Source organism: Onychomys torridus, chromosome 13 (assembly GCF_903995425.1).
Source record: "Onychomys torridus chromosome 13, mOncTor1.1, whole genome shotgun sequence".
Lineage (NCBI taxonomy): Eukaryota > Metazoa > Chordata > Mammalia > Rodentia > Cricetidae > Onychomys > Onychomys torridus.
In genome coordinates, this window is record NC_050455.1 from 497555 (window position 1) to 511274 (window position 13720).

Consider the following 13720-nt stretch of genomic DNA (forward strand, 5'->3'; position numbering starts at 1 on the left):
TTTTGAGACAGGGTTTCTCTGTAGCTTTGGAGCGTGTCCTGAACTAGCTTTGTAGGCCAGGCTGGTCTTGAACTCATAGAGATCCACCTGCCTCTGCCTCCTGAGTGCTGGGATTACAGGTGTGCACCACCACCACCCAGCTCTTTTACTTTTTTTGATAGGTATGAAGAGCTTAGAGTGGGCTACAATTCCCCATGTAACTCAGGCTGGACTGGAACTCAAGGACCCCAACCCTACCTAATTTAGTCTTCAAGTGCTGGGCATTAGGCATGTATTTCCATGCTCAGCAACCAAGTCTTTGTTTGAGTCAAGGTCTTACACTTTGCAGCCCTAGTTCCAAAGCACTGTGATTAAATACCTGCACTACCATGCCCAACTATCAAAAGTTTTATTTACAGCTGTAATTTGATGGTAATTAATTGCTGAAAAATTGCACAGTAGTCTTTTTTTTTTTCTCTCCACAATTTATATAGACCACAAACTCTTTAAATTTCAAGCTGGGCAGTGGTGACACATTCCTTTAATCCCAGCACTTGGGAGGCAGAGGCAAGCGGATCTCTGTGAGTTCTAGGCCTGTCTGGGTCTACAGATTGAGTTCTAGGACAGTCAAGGATACACAGAGAAACCCTGTCTTGAAAAAACAAACAACCCCCCCAAAAAAAACAAAAAACAAACAAAAAAACACCAAACAAACAAAAAGTCAAAAAAACAACCAACAAACAAAAACTCAAGTTTCTTGTTTAAGTAATTTTTTAGGGCCTCTATATTAAAAATGATTTTCACTTACAGAAAAATACTGCTCAGCTTCAAGTTGATCTTGTAACTCCCGCATCTGCCCTTCATTTCCTCTGTATTGCCTTTAGATAAAAGAAAAGCAGCAATTAATTTTTCATATTTATGATACGTTTCATTTAAGTAGCTAAAAAACAAAAGGTTTGATAAAATAACTTCTGTAAAAACATATTTCAGCACCATGCTACTTTCCTAGATCATCTAGTGAAGCCGCACTGCCTGGCTCCATCTTTCGCCTTATAAAATGATGCTGTGCAAAGCATAGGCCCCTTCGTAATGAAAGCTTTCTTCAGAGCACATTAACTCCGGATCTCTCCAAACCATAAAATGAAACTGACACTGCTCTGGTTTGCTTATTCCCTATAAATATTTGTGGAAGAAAGGCAGAAAAAGTCACAGGAATGTACTTTAAATGTTTTGTGTAGTAAACAATTAAAAGCACAGATCATAAATAATTTAAAGTAAAAAATAAAGTGTAACATATTTTGGCAATTAATACAGGAAGGGGTATAATATAATTACGCAGGGATATAAAAGGTAAGGAAGTACAATAACTGGTAAGGAGAAAGACAAAATATGTACAACACACAATGCACACCTTACTGGAAAAAGGATACTCTTAAGAGAGAAACAGACTCAAAAACAGAGGAACACAATGGAACTCCAAGACCAAGATTTTCAAGGATTGCTAATTTTATCCCAGGCTGTTAGGCTTTAATATTAGATAGAAATTGCTTTGTAGTTTAGTAACAAGCCATGTAGTTGATAGAAAGTAAATTATAAACATCTACTGAGTATTGAGAGTTACTTGAAGAAAAAAATGTGTCAGTTTCATTTTTATGGTTTGGAGAGATCTGGAGTTAATATGCTCTGAAGAAAGCTTTCATTTGGAAGGGGCCTGTGCTTTGCATGGCATCATTTTGTTAAGGTTCAAGATGGAGCCAGGCAGTATGGCCTCACCAGATAAGCTAGAAAAATAACATGATGCTGAAATATTTTTTTTTATAGAAATTCTTTTTTTATCAATGGCATGTATTATTAACTGGTAAAAACGGGGCTTCTAAATGAAGAAAAGAAATTTGCCAATATAAATCCAACTTAATAAGAACTGAAAACTTAGCTTTGCGGTGGTGGCACATGCCTGTAATCCCAGCACTGGGGGTGGGGGTGGGGTAGAGGCAGGTGGATCTCTGTAAGCTTGAGGCCAGCCTGGTCTACAGAGCTAGTCCAGGACAGGCTCCAAAGCTACAGAGAAACCCTGTCTCAAAAAACAAAAACAACAACAAAAAAACTGAAAACTTATCTCAATAAAACAGATTTAATGATGGCAGTAGTGGCTCACGTCCTTAATCCCAGAGGCAGAGGTAGGTGAATCTCTGAATTTAAGGTCAGCTTGGTCTACAGATCAAGTTCCAGGATAACTGGGGCTACAGAGAAACCTTGCCTCTAGAGGGTGGGGGTGGGATGGGACTCCAAAACCAAAAAACAACAAAACGGGCTTAAAAGTATGATAACATACACTTGGAGGAAATAAAATCACAACTTGGTGTAAGGAATACCCATCTTTCCTATTGTGTTTTTAAAGCAGGCCCATGGTACCCTGGCTTTGTCTTCACCTCAGGTAATCAGGCACATGGCATCTTAGCAGTAATAGAAAAATAAAAGACTGCAACTCTGAGAAGACCAAAGAAACAAACAACCCCACCCTCACCCCAAGACTATGTCAACTGTAATCTCTAAACTAAAGCCATCTGGAATAATACTTCCTATCAAGTAGGGGCAGCCTTCATTTTTGTATGCTAATCTAGAGAGAGATGATGATATGTACAGATAGGAAAATCATTAGAAAGCTGGTATTTCCACCATGAATAGACTGACTGACTGTAAAGCAAGCAGCCTTACTAATCTGTTTCTTCTTTAAATACCTGTAATTTTAACCTAATAAGCCTGTCCTTCCAAAGCCTGAACTTCCTTGCAAAGCTTCTTTGCAAGTAAAAATTCTTTTATCACAATATAAATTAATAAATAAAAATTTGATCTTTTTCACAAATTTTGAGATCTGAACACACAAAATATCAAGTATTTATAGAACAATGAAAAACACTAAAAAGTTCTTTCAAAACTTACTTTGTAAGCTGAGCAAACTCAAATTCTAACAATCTTTTTGCTTCCAATAAAGTATTTATTTCCTGTTTCATCTGTTTTTCTAAACCTTTTAAATTGTCTGCTTCAAATGCTTGAGTCTTCAATTCATTCTGTAACAATAGCCGTTTATTTGATTCCTGTTCCAGCTGCAGGGTGAGATTCTTAACCTATGAATGAGAAAAATGATTAGCATCTTAATCATTTTAATTATCCTTTGCACTATTCTAATTTTCCTTGTGTCTATTACTGCATATTTACTACTAAGTCAAAACAGTATCTAAATTTTAGATATGAAATCTGTGGAAAAAAGAAAAACTTTAGTCTGGAAATTTGGAAAATAATGATAAAAGTCTTGTCTGAGGGGACATTCCAAATAGGTATTTTAACTTACCTGTTCATCCCCAAATATTTATGTATTCTATTTTATACAATCTTAAAACTTAGAAAATAGTTAATACCAAATACTTACTAGTGTAGGAACCAATGAACTCAAAATTCTTGCAGCAGTTTATAACCTGTTACTTATCTGCTGCTTGCAAGGTGATTATCAGAGATCATCAAACAGTACACATTCCTTCACCTCCATCTTGTACATGCACCCCTCCTTATCTGTCTCTTCCCTGGATGGTTAGACACTACAACATAGTCAGACATAATGAATAATCTTAAACTATATGTATTCTTCAGTTCCCAAATGCCACAGCCTTAGCAAGGCTTTCCTTAATTTTCATAGCGTCACACATATGTTGAGCTTGTAATTATGACTGGTCTTACAAAGCTGTCTGTTCCCTAAAAGTATATAAATCATACCTAACTTAATAACCCCAATTTCGAGAAGGCTTTTAAATGAAAAGACTTTTAAAATACTTTATGTGTATGGTGCTTAGCCTACATGTTACATCTGTGTATCATGTACGTGCCTGGTGCCTGCAGAGGCCAGAAAAGGGCACTAGATCTCCTGGAACTGGAGTTACAGATGATTGTGAGCTGCCATGTGGGTGCTGGGAATTAAATCCAGGTTCCCTCGAAGAGCAGTGATATTCTTAACATCTGAGCCATCTCCAGCTCCATGTTCCAAATTTTCAATAGTTAGCCTGCTCACTGGTTTATTTCTATTCTCTTTTTAGTAATTCTATGTAACAAAATAGATTTAATTTCCCTAAAAAAAAAAAAAAATGTTTTCACCAATAGCATCTCTGTAAGTTTTAAAAGAATGCCAGTTATTTAAGAGCCAAAGAGTCTCCATGACAGCTCCTTGTGTCTTCTCTGACTTCACTTCCTTTTGCCAATGACTCACCTACCTTCTTACCAAGTATACAAATCTGTACTCCAATGCTGCCTTCATTCAGCAAGTCCAGTCTTGGAAGCTACTTACAAATAATGTTTAAAACACATATAGTAACCACCAACATATAATAGTCTTTTGTCTTTTTATCAATAGCATTATAACTATGTACTACATGTTTTCCAAGCATAAGTTAACTGTTTTTAATTTAATGCTTTTTGAGATAGCAATGATACTTTTCAAAAGTCCTTTTAAAGGAAATAGCTTCTTCTAGGAGGAACTAAGACATTTTGATATAGTTGTATGCACTGCTGTGATATACAATGGAACAGCTTCTAGGGAATGAATGTTTAATAGCTATTTAAAATGAAAATTCTAAGTTCTGGGATGACAGTATAGCAGTGAACACATACTTTATTCAAATCTTCTGTTTCAAATACAGCAAGAGTTCCAGTTACAATCTATTTTCTCTTTTAAAAGATGGATAAAATTAGTACTGTGTCTTACTTCATCTTCCATTCTCTCTTTATTTTCAGTCATATGTTCTAGCTTCTGTAGAGATTGTTTCAGATCAACATCTAGCATAGAGCACTGTTTCTCAGTCTCAACAACTCTATTTTCAGCCCTTTCTCGAGCTTCTCTCTCTTCCTTCAGCTTTTTTTCCATTTCTGCAAGAGAAAGTTACAAACATACATTTAAAGAGCACCTTAATATTTTTCACTTTAAATGGTCTGGAAATTGGCCTTTAAAATCTTTACTGATTTTATCCTGGAACAGTAATAGACATTAATTATAAAAGTTCTAAGGGCATTTTAATTTATATGATAAGAATCTCTGGAGGGCTGCATAACTAGGAAAGTCTTTCGCCATTCTTGGCGCTTCCTTCGAGGTAACAATGAGAGTGGAAAGTTCATTTCCTCCTTATAGATACAGCGGCACTAACATCATCATCATTTCCTGGTTCCCTTCTCTCCAACCCAACAGAAATCCACTTCATTTATGTCTGGACTCCACATACCCACCCTTGAGTTCCAGACTTATATACCAATCAAGTAGTTAATGTATTCATCTAGATACCTAACAAAATTATTAAAGTTGTTTTTGAGGATGTTGTGTTCTGCCACTGAACCACATCCCTAGCCCCAAACTTCAACATACTGAAATAGTTTCACCCTTCTCCCCACTCCCCAAATCACTTATGCTGTACTTACACCAATCTCTGTCTAGGGTACACCCATCCTGCCCCACCTCAGCTGTTCTTGCCTCATGTCTGTCCTCCTTCCATCCCATGTTTGTCCTTTGTGCTCCTGCTTCTCTGCTCTCTGCTTACCACCTCTAATGCTCTAATTCATCCTTCCTTCTTCCATTGTTCTGTTTTTTTCAAAGCATTCTCCAGATAACAAGAGTCATCTTTTAAGAACATAAATTAAAACTGTAGTTGGAGATAATACAATGGACTAACATTGATCTTAGATACATTTAAAGTAATAATACAATGAGGCAACTGGTTGTCTAAACTAGGATTGTGACTGGAAGCTATAAAACAAAGTAAATAAAAAGGAATAAAAAAAAAAATGAGGCAAAAGGAGTAGCTCAGTAACTGTGGGAGCCCACAGAGGTTTCCTAGTGAGAGCTGAGCTTGATTTACCAGCAGGGCTGCATAAGAGAATGACTGGAACACGGGCCTGGGAACCAGGTATTTGGAAGGGTCTACACTTGGCTGTGTCTTTTGCCTCAACCTTTGGCATTGCTTTTTAAAAAAAAAAAAAAAAAAGCCCTTTTGAATGAAGTTCTGGGATCTGGGATGTTGGTTATTGACCCAGGTCCTCCTGAACCTATCTCCTGTGTCTGTCTCCTCTCTGCTATCTTTCCAGCTAGTATTTTCGTATTCCTCTCTCCTCATAGGAACCCTGTAAAAGGTGGGAGATGGCCTCCCATAGAAGGTACCCTGAACAGGGACTTAGGTTTAGGGACCCCCACAAGTAACAATGAGGTCCAGAATGAATTATGAAGAAAAATCAAGGGATAGGTTAAAAAACTGGAAGAAAAGAAGAGTCCACTTATAGCAGGTTTTCTTTTGGGCCACCAACCAGCTCTCAAGTCACTACATGGAGACTTATTAGTTATCAATGCTTGACCTATCTTATGCTTGTTACTTGATAGCTCTTATAACTTATATTTAACCTGTTACTCTTCTATGTTTTGCCTCGGGGCTTTTTAACCACTCTTTCATTCTGTACGTCTTACTCCATGTCTGATTGGTTGGCTGCCTGCCTCCCTTTCTTTCTGCCTCATTCTCTCCTCTTCTCTGGTTCTCTCCCAAGCCTAGATTCTTTCTCCTATTTATTCTCTCTGCCTGCCAGCCCCACCTACCCCTCCTCTGCCTAGCTATTGGCCATTCAGCTTTTTATTAGATCAATCAGGTGCCTTAGGCAGGCAGGGTAAAATAGCAAACAGCTTTATGGAATTAAACAAATGCAGCATAAACAAAAGTAACAAATCTTTACATAATTAAACAAACAATACATCTTTGCCTAGTTAAAGTAATATTCCACAACATAAACAAATGTAACACATCTTTACATAGTTAAAAGTAATATCCCACAACATCCACTAACTTTGTTTTGTTTTAGACCCAAGCCCTAAACTCACAATTGCCCTGCCTTAGCTTCTCAAGTGCTGAGATTTTAGGCAGGTGGTCAGCATGCCTAGTATGATTTCACTAACTTTCATAGTGAAGATATGGTAGGTAAAATAAGGAAACCATAGAAGGTGAAATTGTGATAAAAAGGGACACTATAATAAAAGATATTCTCTTCTTAGATAACAATGCTTACTTACACTCTCTACTACAGAAGTGAAGTTTTGATCAAAAACTGTATAAGCATCATTTAAAACTAATCATAGAAAATATTCATGTGACACTTACCACACATGGCAACAGACTTTGCCTCTTCTATAGACTGGTGCTTGTCAGTTAAACACGCTTTAGTTACTTTGTGTTCATTTACTTCTTGTTCTAACCTCTGTTGTAAAGACTTGAGCTTGTAGTTCAAATCTATTTCTAAATTATTCTTCTCCTGAAAAATTAGAATGAGAGCCATGGACTATAATAAACTATGCAAGAGGCATACAATTAAATCTTATATTCCTCAGCATTTCACAGGAGATAAACACTTTGCTAATCCCCCTCTCTCTGCCATCCCTCTCCATCGGAAGCATTCATCACAGCTGATGCAGAGGTTCCTGTTCAGGATGGTTTTACACTAGAGCCACAAATGAATGCAACAATCTTTCCCTTTGTTATTCAATTTTTGCCTTAAGAAAACTTTTAAAAATGTGCCTAGTCTTACTGTAATTTGTTATGCCATGGTCAGTTGATATCCCTGGGAGGTCTGCACTTTTCTGAAGGGAAACAGAGGATGAGAGATCTGGGAGGGAGACAAGATGGGGGCGGGGGGACTGGGAAGAGAGGAAGGTGTGGAAATTGTGGCTGGGGGATGTAATATGACAGAATTAAAAAACAATCCCCTCTGGAATAGAACACACCAAAGTAGTGGCTTTTAAAAAACCATTTCTGAGGGCCGGGAGGTAGTGGGGCATGCCTTTAATCCCAGTACTCTAGAGGCAGAGCCAGGGATCTCTGTGACTTTGAGGCCAGCCTGGTCTACAGAGGGAGGTCCAGGACAGGCACCAAAACAACAGAGAAACCCTGTCTGGAAGAAAAAAACAGACAACAACAACAAAAAACAAAAACAAAAAACTCCCAAAACATAAATAATAAAAATCATTTCTGAGTGAAACAGTGAAAGTAAGACCTACATCTGTACAGTAATTGTTTGATCCTTGCCTCAGCAAAGTACTGAGCAATGAAATTTTGATAAAAATTCTAAGTAAGTGCAGGGGCCAGCAAGATGACCCTGCTGGATAAAGACACTAGCCACTAAGCCTGATGCCCCTAGATAGATCCCTGGAACTTATATAGTGAAAGGAGAGAACTGACCCCTCCCCCATAAGTTGTCCTGACTCCACATATGAGCCAGGAAGCATGATCTTACAGGGGGCGGGGGTTAGAGGGAGGGAGAGATGGTGGTGGTGCACAAGCTGGTCTTTTTCATTTTATTTTTATGCTAACAACATGGAATAAACATGCATGGTCTGTTAAGGTCTAGTCCTTTATTTTCTCTCTTCATATGATTTAACATATCAAGGATTAATACCTTCCTCTTACCCATGTACAAAGGAACTAGGAATAATTTCATTCTTTTTTAATGTGCATCAGTGTCTTCCCTGCATGTATGTCTGAATGAGGGTATCGGATCCTTGGAACTGGAGTTACATGTGGTTGTAAGCTGTCATGTGGGTGCTGGGACTTGAACATGGGTCCTCTGGAGAGCAGCCAGTGGTCTTAACTGATGAGCTATCTCTCCAACCCTACAAACAATTTTCTTATTAAAAGTTATTTCCAAACCAAAGTATTGTGATTATCCATTAGCCATCCAAAGCTTTTTAGAGTACGAACAAGGATATGGTAATAAGATGCAAAGTACATCACACATACATTCCCATATACCAAGAATCCAACCACACAATAAAATACAGACACTACAAATGAATGCTATGAAACTACCTTGTAACTGGTGACAACCATACTATATCATAATTGGGATAGCAAGTCACTTACCTTTTCTGAATGATTAAGCATGTCTTGAGCCTCTTTTCTTTCTCCTTCCACTCTTTCAAGGTTATGTTTAAGATGCTTCACCTCCTCTTGTAAAGATGTAATTCGTGCTATGAAATGAGAAAAAGGTTAAAGCAAAACTATGATATTATAAATCAGAATTGTGACTATTTGGGAGTGAGGAAGTTGGTGATGGAGGACTTCCAGGTGCTCGTTAATGTTCAGTTTTGAATTTTTATTTTATGTGAATGAGTGTTTTGCCTGCATGTATGTTGTGGCCCACTTGTGTGCACTGCCCATGGAGGCTAGAAGAGGGAATTGGGTTCTAAGGTGCCAGACAGGTGATGGTGATGTAGCCCAGGTCCTTTTCAAGACCAGCAAGTGCTATTAACTACTGAACCATCTCTCTAGCCCAGTGTTCTCAACCTTCCTAATGCTGCAACCCTCTAAACAGTTCCTCATGTTGTGGTAACCCCCAACCATAAAACTATTTTCATTGTTACTTCATAATTGTAATTTTGCTACTGTTATGAATCATAATTTAAATATCTGTGTTTTCTGATGGTCTTAGGCAATTCCTGTAAAAGGGTTGTTCAACCCCCAAAAGGGTTACAAACCATAGGCTGAGAACCATTGGCCTAGAAAGAAATTAAACCAAGGAAAAACAAGGCTCATTTACTGAAAACTAAAATACATTGTTAACACAGGTGCAGAGGATGATGATTATAATTTCAGCCGATCATTAAACTGATGCAAGATTGTTTGGACTCAGCAGTTCAAGAAGGATATCTTGTGTCAAAACCAAATGAAACACAAAACACAACAAAAGCTCAAAACAATGACAAATAAAAAGAAGTAGACTGTGTTCATAGACTGGAATTCTATGAGATGACAATATCTAAAAACAATCAAAGACACTGTAGTACCATTAAAATTCCAAAAGTATGTTTTGCAGAAATGGAAAAGCTAATTAATCAGGAACTGCAAAGAAGAGCTAAAATAATATTGTGGAAGAACAGTAGCATTTGACAAAACAACCCTGCACCCCCAATTTCAAAACCTGATATAAAACTACAGTGATCAAAACATGTGGCAGAAATACTTATCAATAAAACAGACTTGAGAAAACAGAAATGAAGCCATACAGGGTGCACCAAATACACATCTGTGTACAGGTGAGGGTAGAGGTCATAAAAGCTGATAGCAGGTATCTTCCTCAATTGCTTCTCTCATTTTTTAAAACAGGCCTCTTACTGAACTTACAGCTCATTTATTTTATTTCTATCACACTGGCTGGCCAGTGAATCCTCGGAGTTCTGCTTGTCTCTGCTCACTGCACCACTGAGGTTACAGATGGTCACTCCCCACCTGGTTTTTACATGGGTGCTAAGGATCTGAATGCAAGTCCTCTCACTAGTACAGAAGTACTTTACCCACTGTGCCACATCCTCAGCCAAATCCATTCATTAAGATAATTTTCCCCCTTTCTTTTCCAGTTCTGGGGATTAGACCTAGGGCCTCATGCATGAATACTAGGTAAGTACTCAACTACATTTTCAGCCACAGACAATATTTAACAAAAAACGTCAAAAAGAGGAATAGGGACTGAGAAATATGTTGACACCTGGCCCCACATGTGAGCATGTATTCTCATTCTCTCTCTCTCTCTCTCTCTCTCTCTCTCTCTCTCTCTCTCTCTCTCTCTCTCTCACACACACACACACACACACACACACACACACACACACACACACACTACACGTTAATAGCCTCTTAGACAAATGATGCTGAAACAAGTAGGTATCAGATGCTGAACATCATTACCCATTAAGAAATAAGAATGAGGGGCTGGAGAGATGGCTCAGAGGTTAAGAGCACTGACTGTTCTTCCAGAGGTCCTGAGTTCAATTCCCAGCAACCACATGGCGGCTCACAGCCATCTATAATGAGATCTGGTGCCCTCTTCTGGCATGCAAGGTTACATGGAGGCAGAATGTTGCATACATAATAAATAAATAAATCTTTAAAAAAAAAAAATGGATTCTAAAAAACATTAAAAAAAAAAAAAAAGAAATAAGAATGAAAACTTCAGTAATACGACTTCGTATCTATTCAGGCAGTTACCTAGCGTTAACAACAACATGGAAAAATCAGAATCTCAATTCCTTGACATGGGAAAATGAGATGGTTCAGCCACTGTAGAAAACAGTCTAGTAGTTTCACAAAAGTTAAGCACAGAATTACATGACCCAGCAACTTCACACCTAAACATACATTCAAAAGAACATAGATGACAAACAGTTGTAAATTAATGTTCACAATCATGTTATTTACAATTAACAAAAAGGTGAAAACACTCTGAAGCTTTACCAACAGCAGAATAGATATAAAAACTGTAATACAAACATACAACAGACTTAGCCTTTAATGAGATACTAATACATATTACAAATATTAAAAAATATTACAGTATACAAAAGAAGCCTTGTGCAAAAAAAAAAAATCACGTATTATATGATGCCTACAGAAAATATACAGATCAAGTAAATTCAGAGATAAAGGAAATCAGTGGCTTCCAGTGGCTAGATGGAAGTGGAAAAGAGAAAGACAGTTTAATGAATGAAATGTGTTTAGAAGTTAATGAAGAAATTTTGGAACTCGCTAGAGGAGACAGTTGTACAACCTTCTGAAAATAATGATGGGCACTGTTTTGAAAATGTCTAAGAAAATAAAGAACTGGGCTACCACCAAACGCTACCAATAAAAAAGCCAGACTTCATGTGCTTCCTTACATCTTATCATTATTAAGTTTTCTTGTTCAAGCCCTACCTGAGACACATGAGTCACTAGACAGATCAAACTTCTAGATCTAAATCCCAATGTACAGTACCATGTATGGGACAACACTTTAAATTATACCGATGGGTGAAATCAGCAAATTCAAATGGAATATCTTAATTGTCAAAAGGCAGAGAAAGGCAGATCTCTGTGCATTCTCAGGCCAGCCAGACAAAACAAAAACGAAAACCTAAAAATAGGATCACATCATAAGTAAAAAATGAAACAAAATAAGCAATGAAAAGGATAAGCTTATAATAAATCATATTATAAATTTTCTTAACTTTCACTAATATCTGAAAGATTCTGTTAAAAAAAGCAATTAATAAACATGATGATGGTCTCAATGTAGGAAGCAAGTAGTTCAAAGCTTGGTCATAAGCAAAAGATATATTTTAAAGACTGGAAGGATTTATGGAACCAATCTTTGAGCAATGTGATTTTCACATGGTTGATTTGGCTGTATAAAAAGCAGTGAGGCCGGGTGGGGTGGTGCAGGCTTTTAATCCCAGCCCTTGAGAGGCAGAGGCAGGCAGATTCTAAATTTGAGGCTAGCCTGATCTACAAAACAAGTTACAGGACAGCCAAACAGGACTGTTACACAGAGAAACTCAGTCTTGAAAACAAAAAAAAGTATTGAGAAAAAAAGTATGAAGCTTTCCCAGTAACTATGAAGAGGCTTCTTTCTTGGTTATATCTGGCCTGAGAGATGAAACTGCACAACTCCCCTCAGCTGTGAGCCAACGGGAGCTCCTAATTTCTGTATCTGTAGTTACAAAAACTGACCTGACCTCTCTCCACAGAATTAAGTCCCATGAGACCCAAAATATGTTCCCTTCCATGACTAAGGTGAAAACATACTGCTCCTGATCCTCCAGACTTTCCTGAAAGGCCTGGAAATTCTCATGTGTGTCTTTTGTGTAGGTAGACGGGATGTTGCTACTGAACAGCAACAAAAATCAGGAAAATATCTAGGAAGTAAAGGCAGACATCTTTGGAAAACAAATCAAATGGTATTTACCTTCTAAAATGGTTCCTTTTATTCACTGTTAGTTATGTTTGATTTGTTTTTAGTTCCACAAAGAATACTAATAACTCTAATCTCAAACTTTCCTAGTATCCTGGGTCTTTTTTTGTAAGTTTCCACAACTGAGGAATTTCTAAGATTTAGCAGTGATAACCCTCTCTGCCTGGATTAGGTGAATTGTGAATAAGACTTAAAAATTAGGCAAGTTTTTCAACCAAATATTAAAAAATTTGGCTATAAAAATTACTTCATAAAAACATCTGTGAAAGGATCACAGCCCAACACAAATACGGACACTATGCCAACTCTATAGAAAGACTACTTCTGCCTTTACCAAATCATTTTCTATGAGAGCCATGATATTAAAAATGCCTTATATTAAAAAGTGGCTACATTAGCCGGTGGTGGCGCATGCCTTTAATCCCAGGGCTCAGGAGGAAGAGGCAGGCAGGTCTTTGTGAGTTCAAGGCCAGCTTCGTCTACAGGGTGAGGTCTAGGACAGCAAAGTCTACACAAACCAAGTCTCAAAAAACCAAAAAGAAAAAAAAAAGTGGCTAAATAATACACTTTATAGATTTTTAAGCACAAGTTAAAGAACAGTACTGGAATTATACTTTACGTAGTAGATTAACATGACTGAAACCCTAGGTTTGATCCCTAGACTGCAAAACATTAAAAACAATATATCTTTTTAAAGATAAAAAGTGAAGGGTAACAACTGTGTATTCCACTTGTATGAGGAACACAGAGTGTCAAGTTCCCAGGCACAGCAAGTGGGATGGTGGTTAGAGGGAAATACAGGGAGGAAGGAGTGAGAGTTACTGTGTAACAGGTAGTTAGTATGGGATGACAAACATGGTATGGAAATTTGTGGATAGATGCACAGTAATGTTGAATGTATTGAATGACACTGAAATATACCCTTAAAAATGCTTAAAATGGGAGCTGACTG

The 13720-nt window shown here is 37.6% G+C and overlaps 1 protein-coding gene across 3 annotated transcripts in view; it reads right to left on the bottom strand.

Moving 5' to 3' along the window:
• Nucleotides 1-13720, bottom strand: part of Rock1 (Rho associated coiled-coil containing protein kinase 1) — a 118452-nt gene that overhangs the window by 24046 nt on the left and 80686 nt on the right. For all 3 annotated transcript variants that reach the window (XM_036204728.1, XM_036204727.1, XM_036204729.1), the window contains exons 17-21: nt 8907-9013; nt 7152-7302; nt 4730-4890; nt 2920-3104; nt 788-857 (exon numbers count right to left, since the gene is read on the bottom strand). In XM_036204728.1, the coding sequence (XP_036060621.1) occupies nt 788-857; nt 2920-3104; nt 4730-4890; nt 7152-7302; nt 8907-9013 (674 nt within the window). The remainder of the gene's footprint in view (nt 1-787; nt 858-2919; nt 3105-4729; nt 4891-7151; nt 7303-8906; nt 9014-13720) is intronic.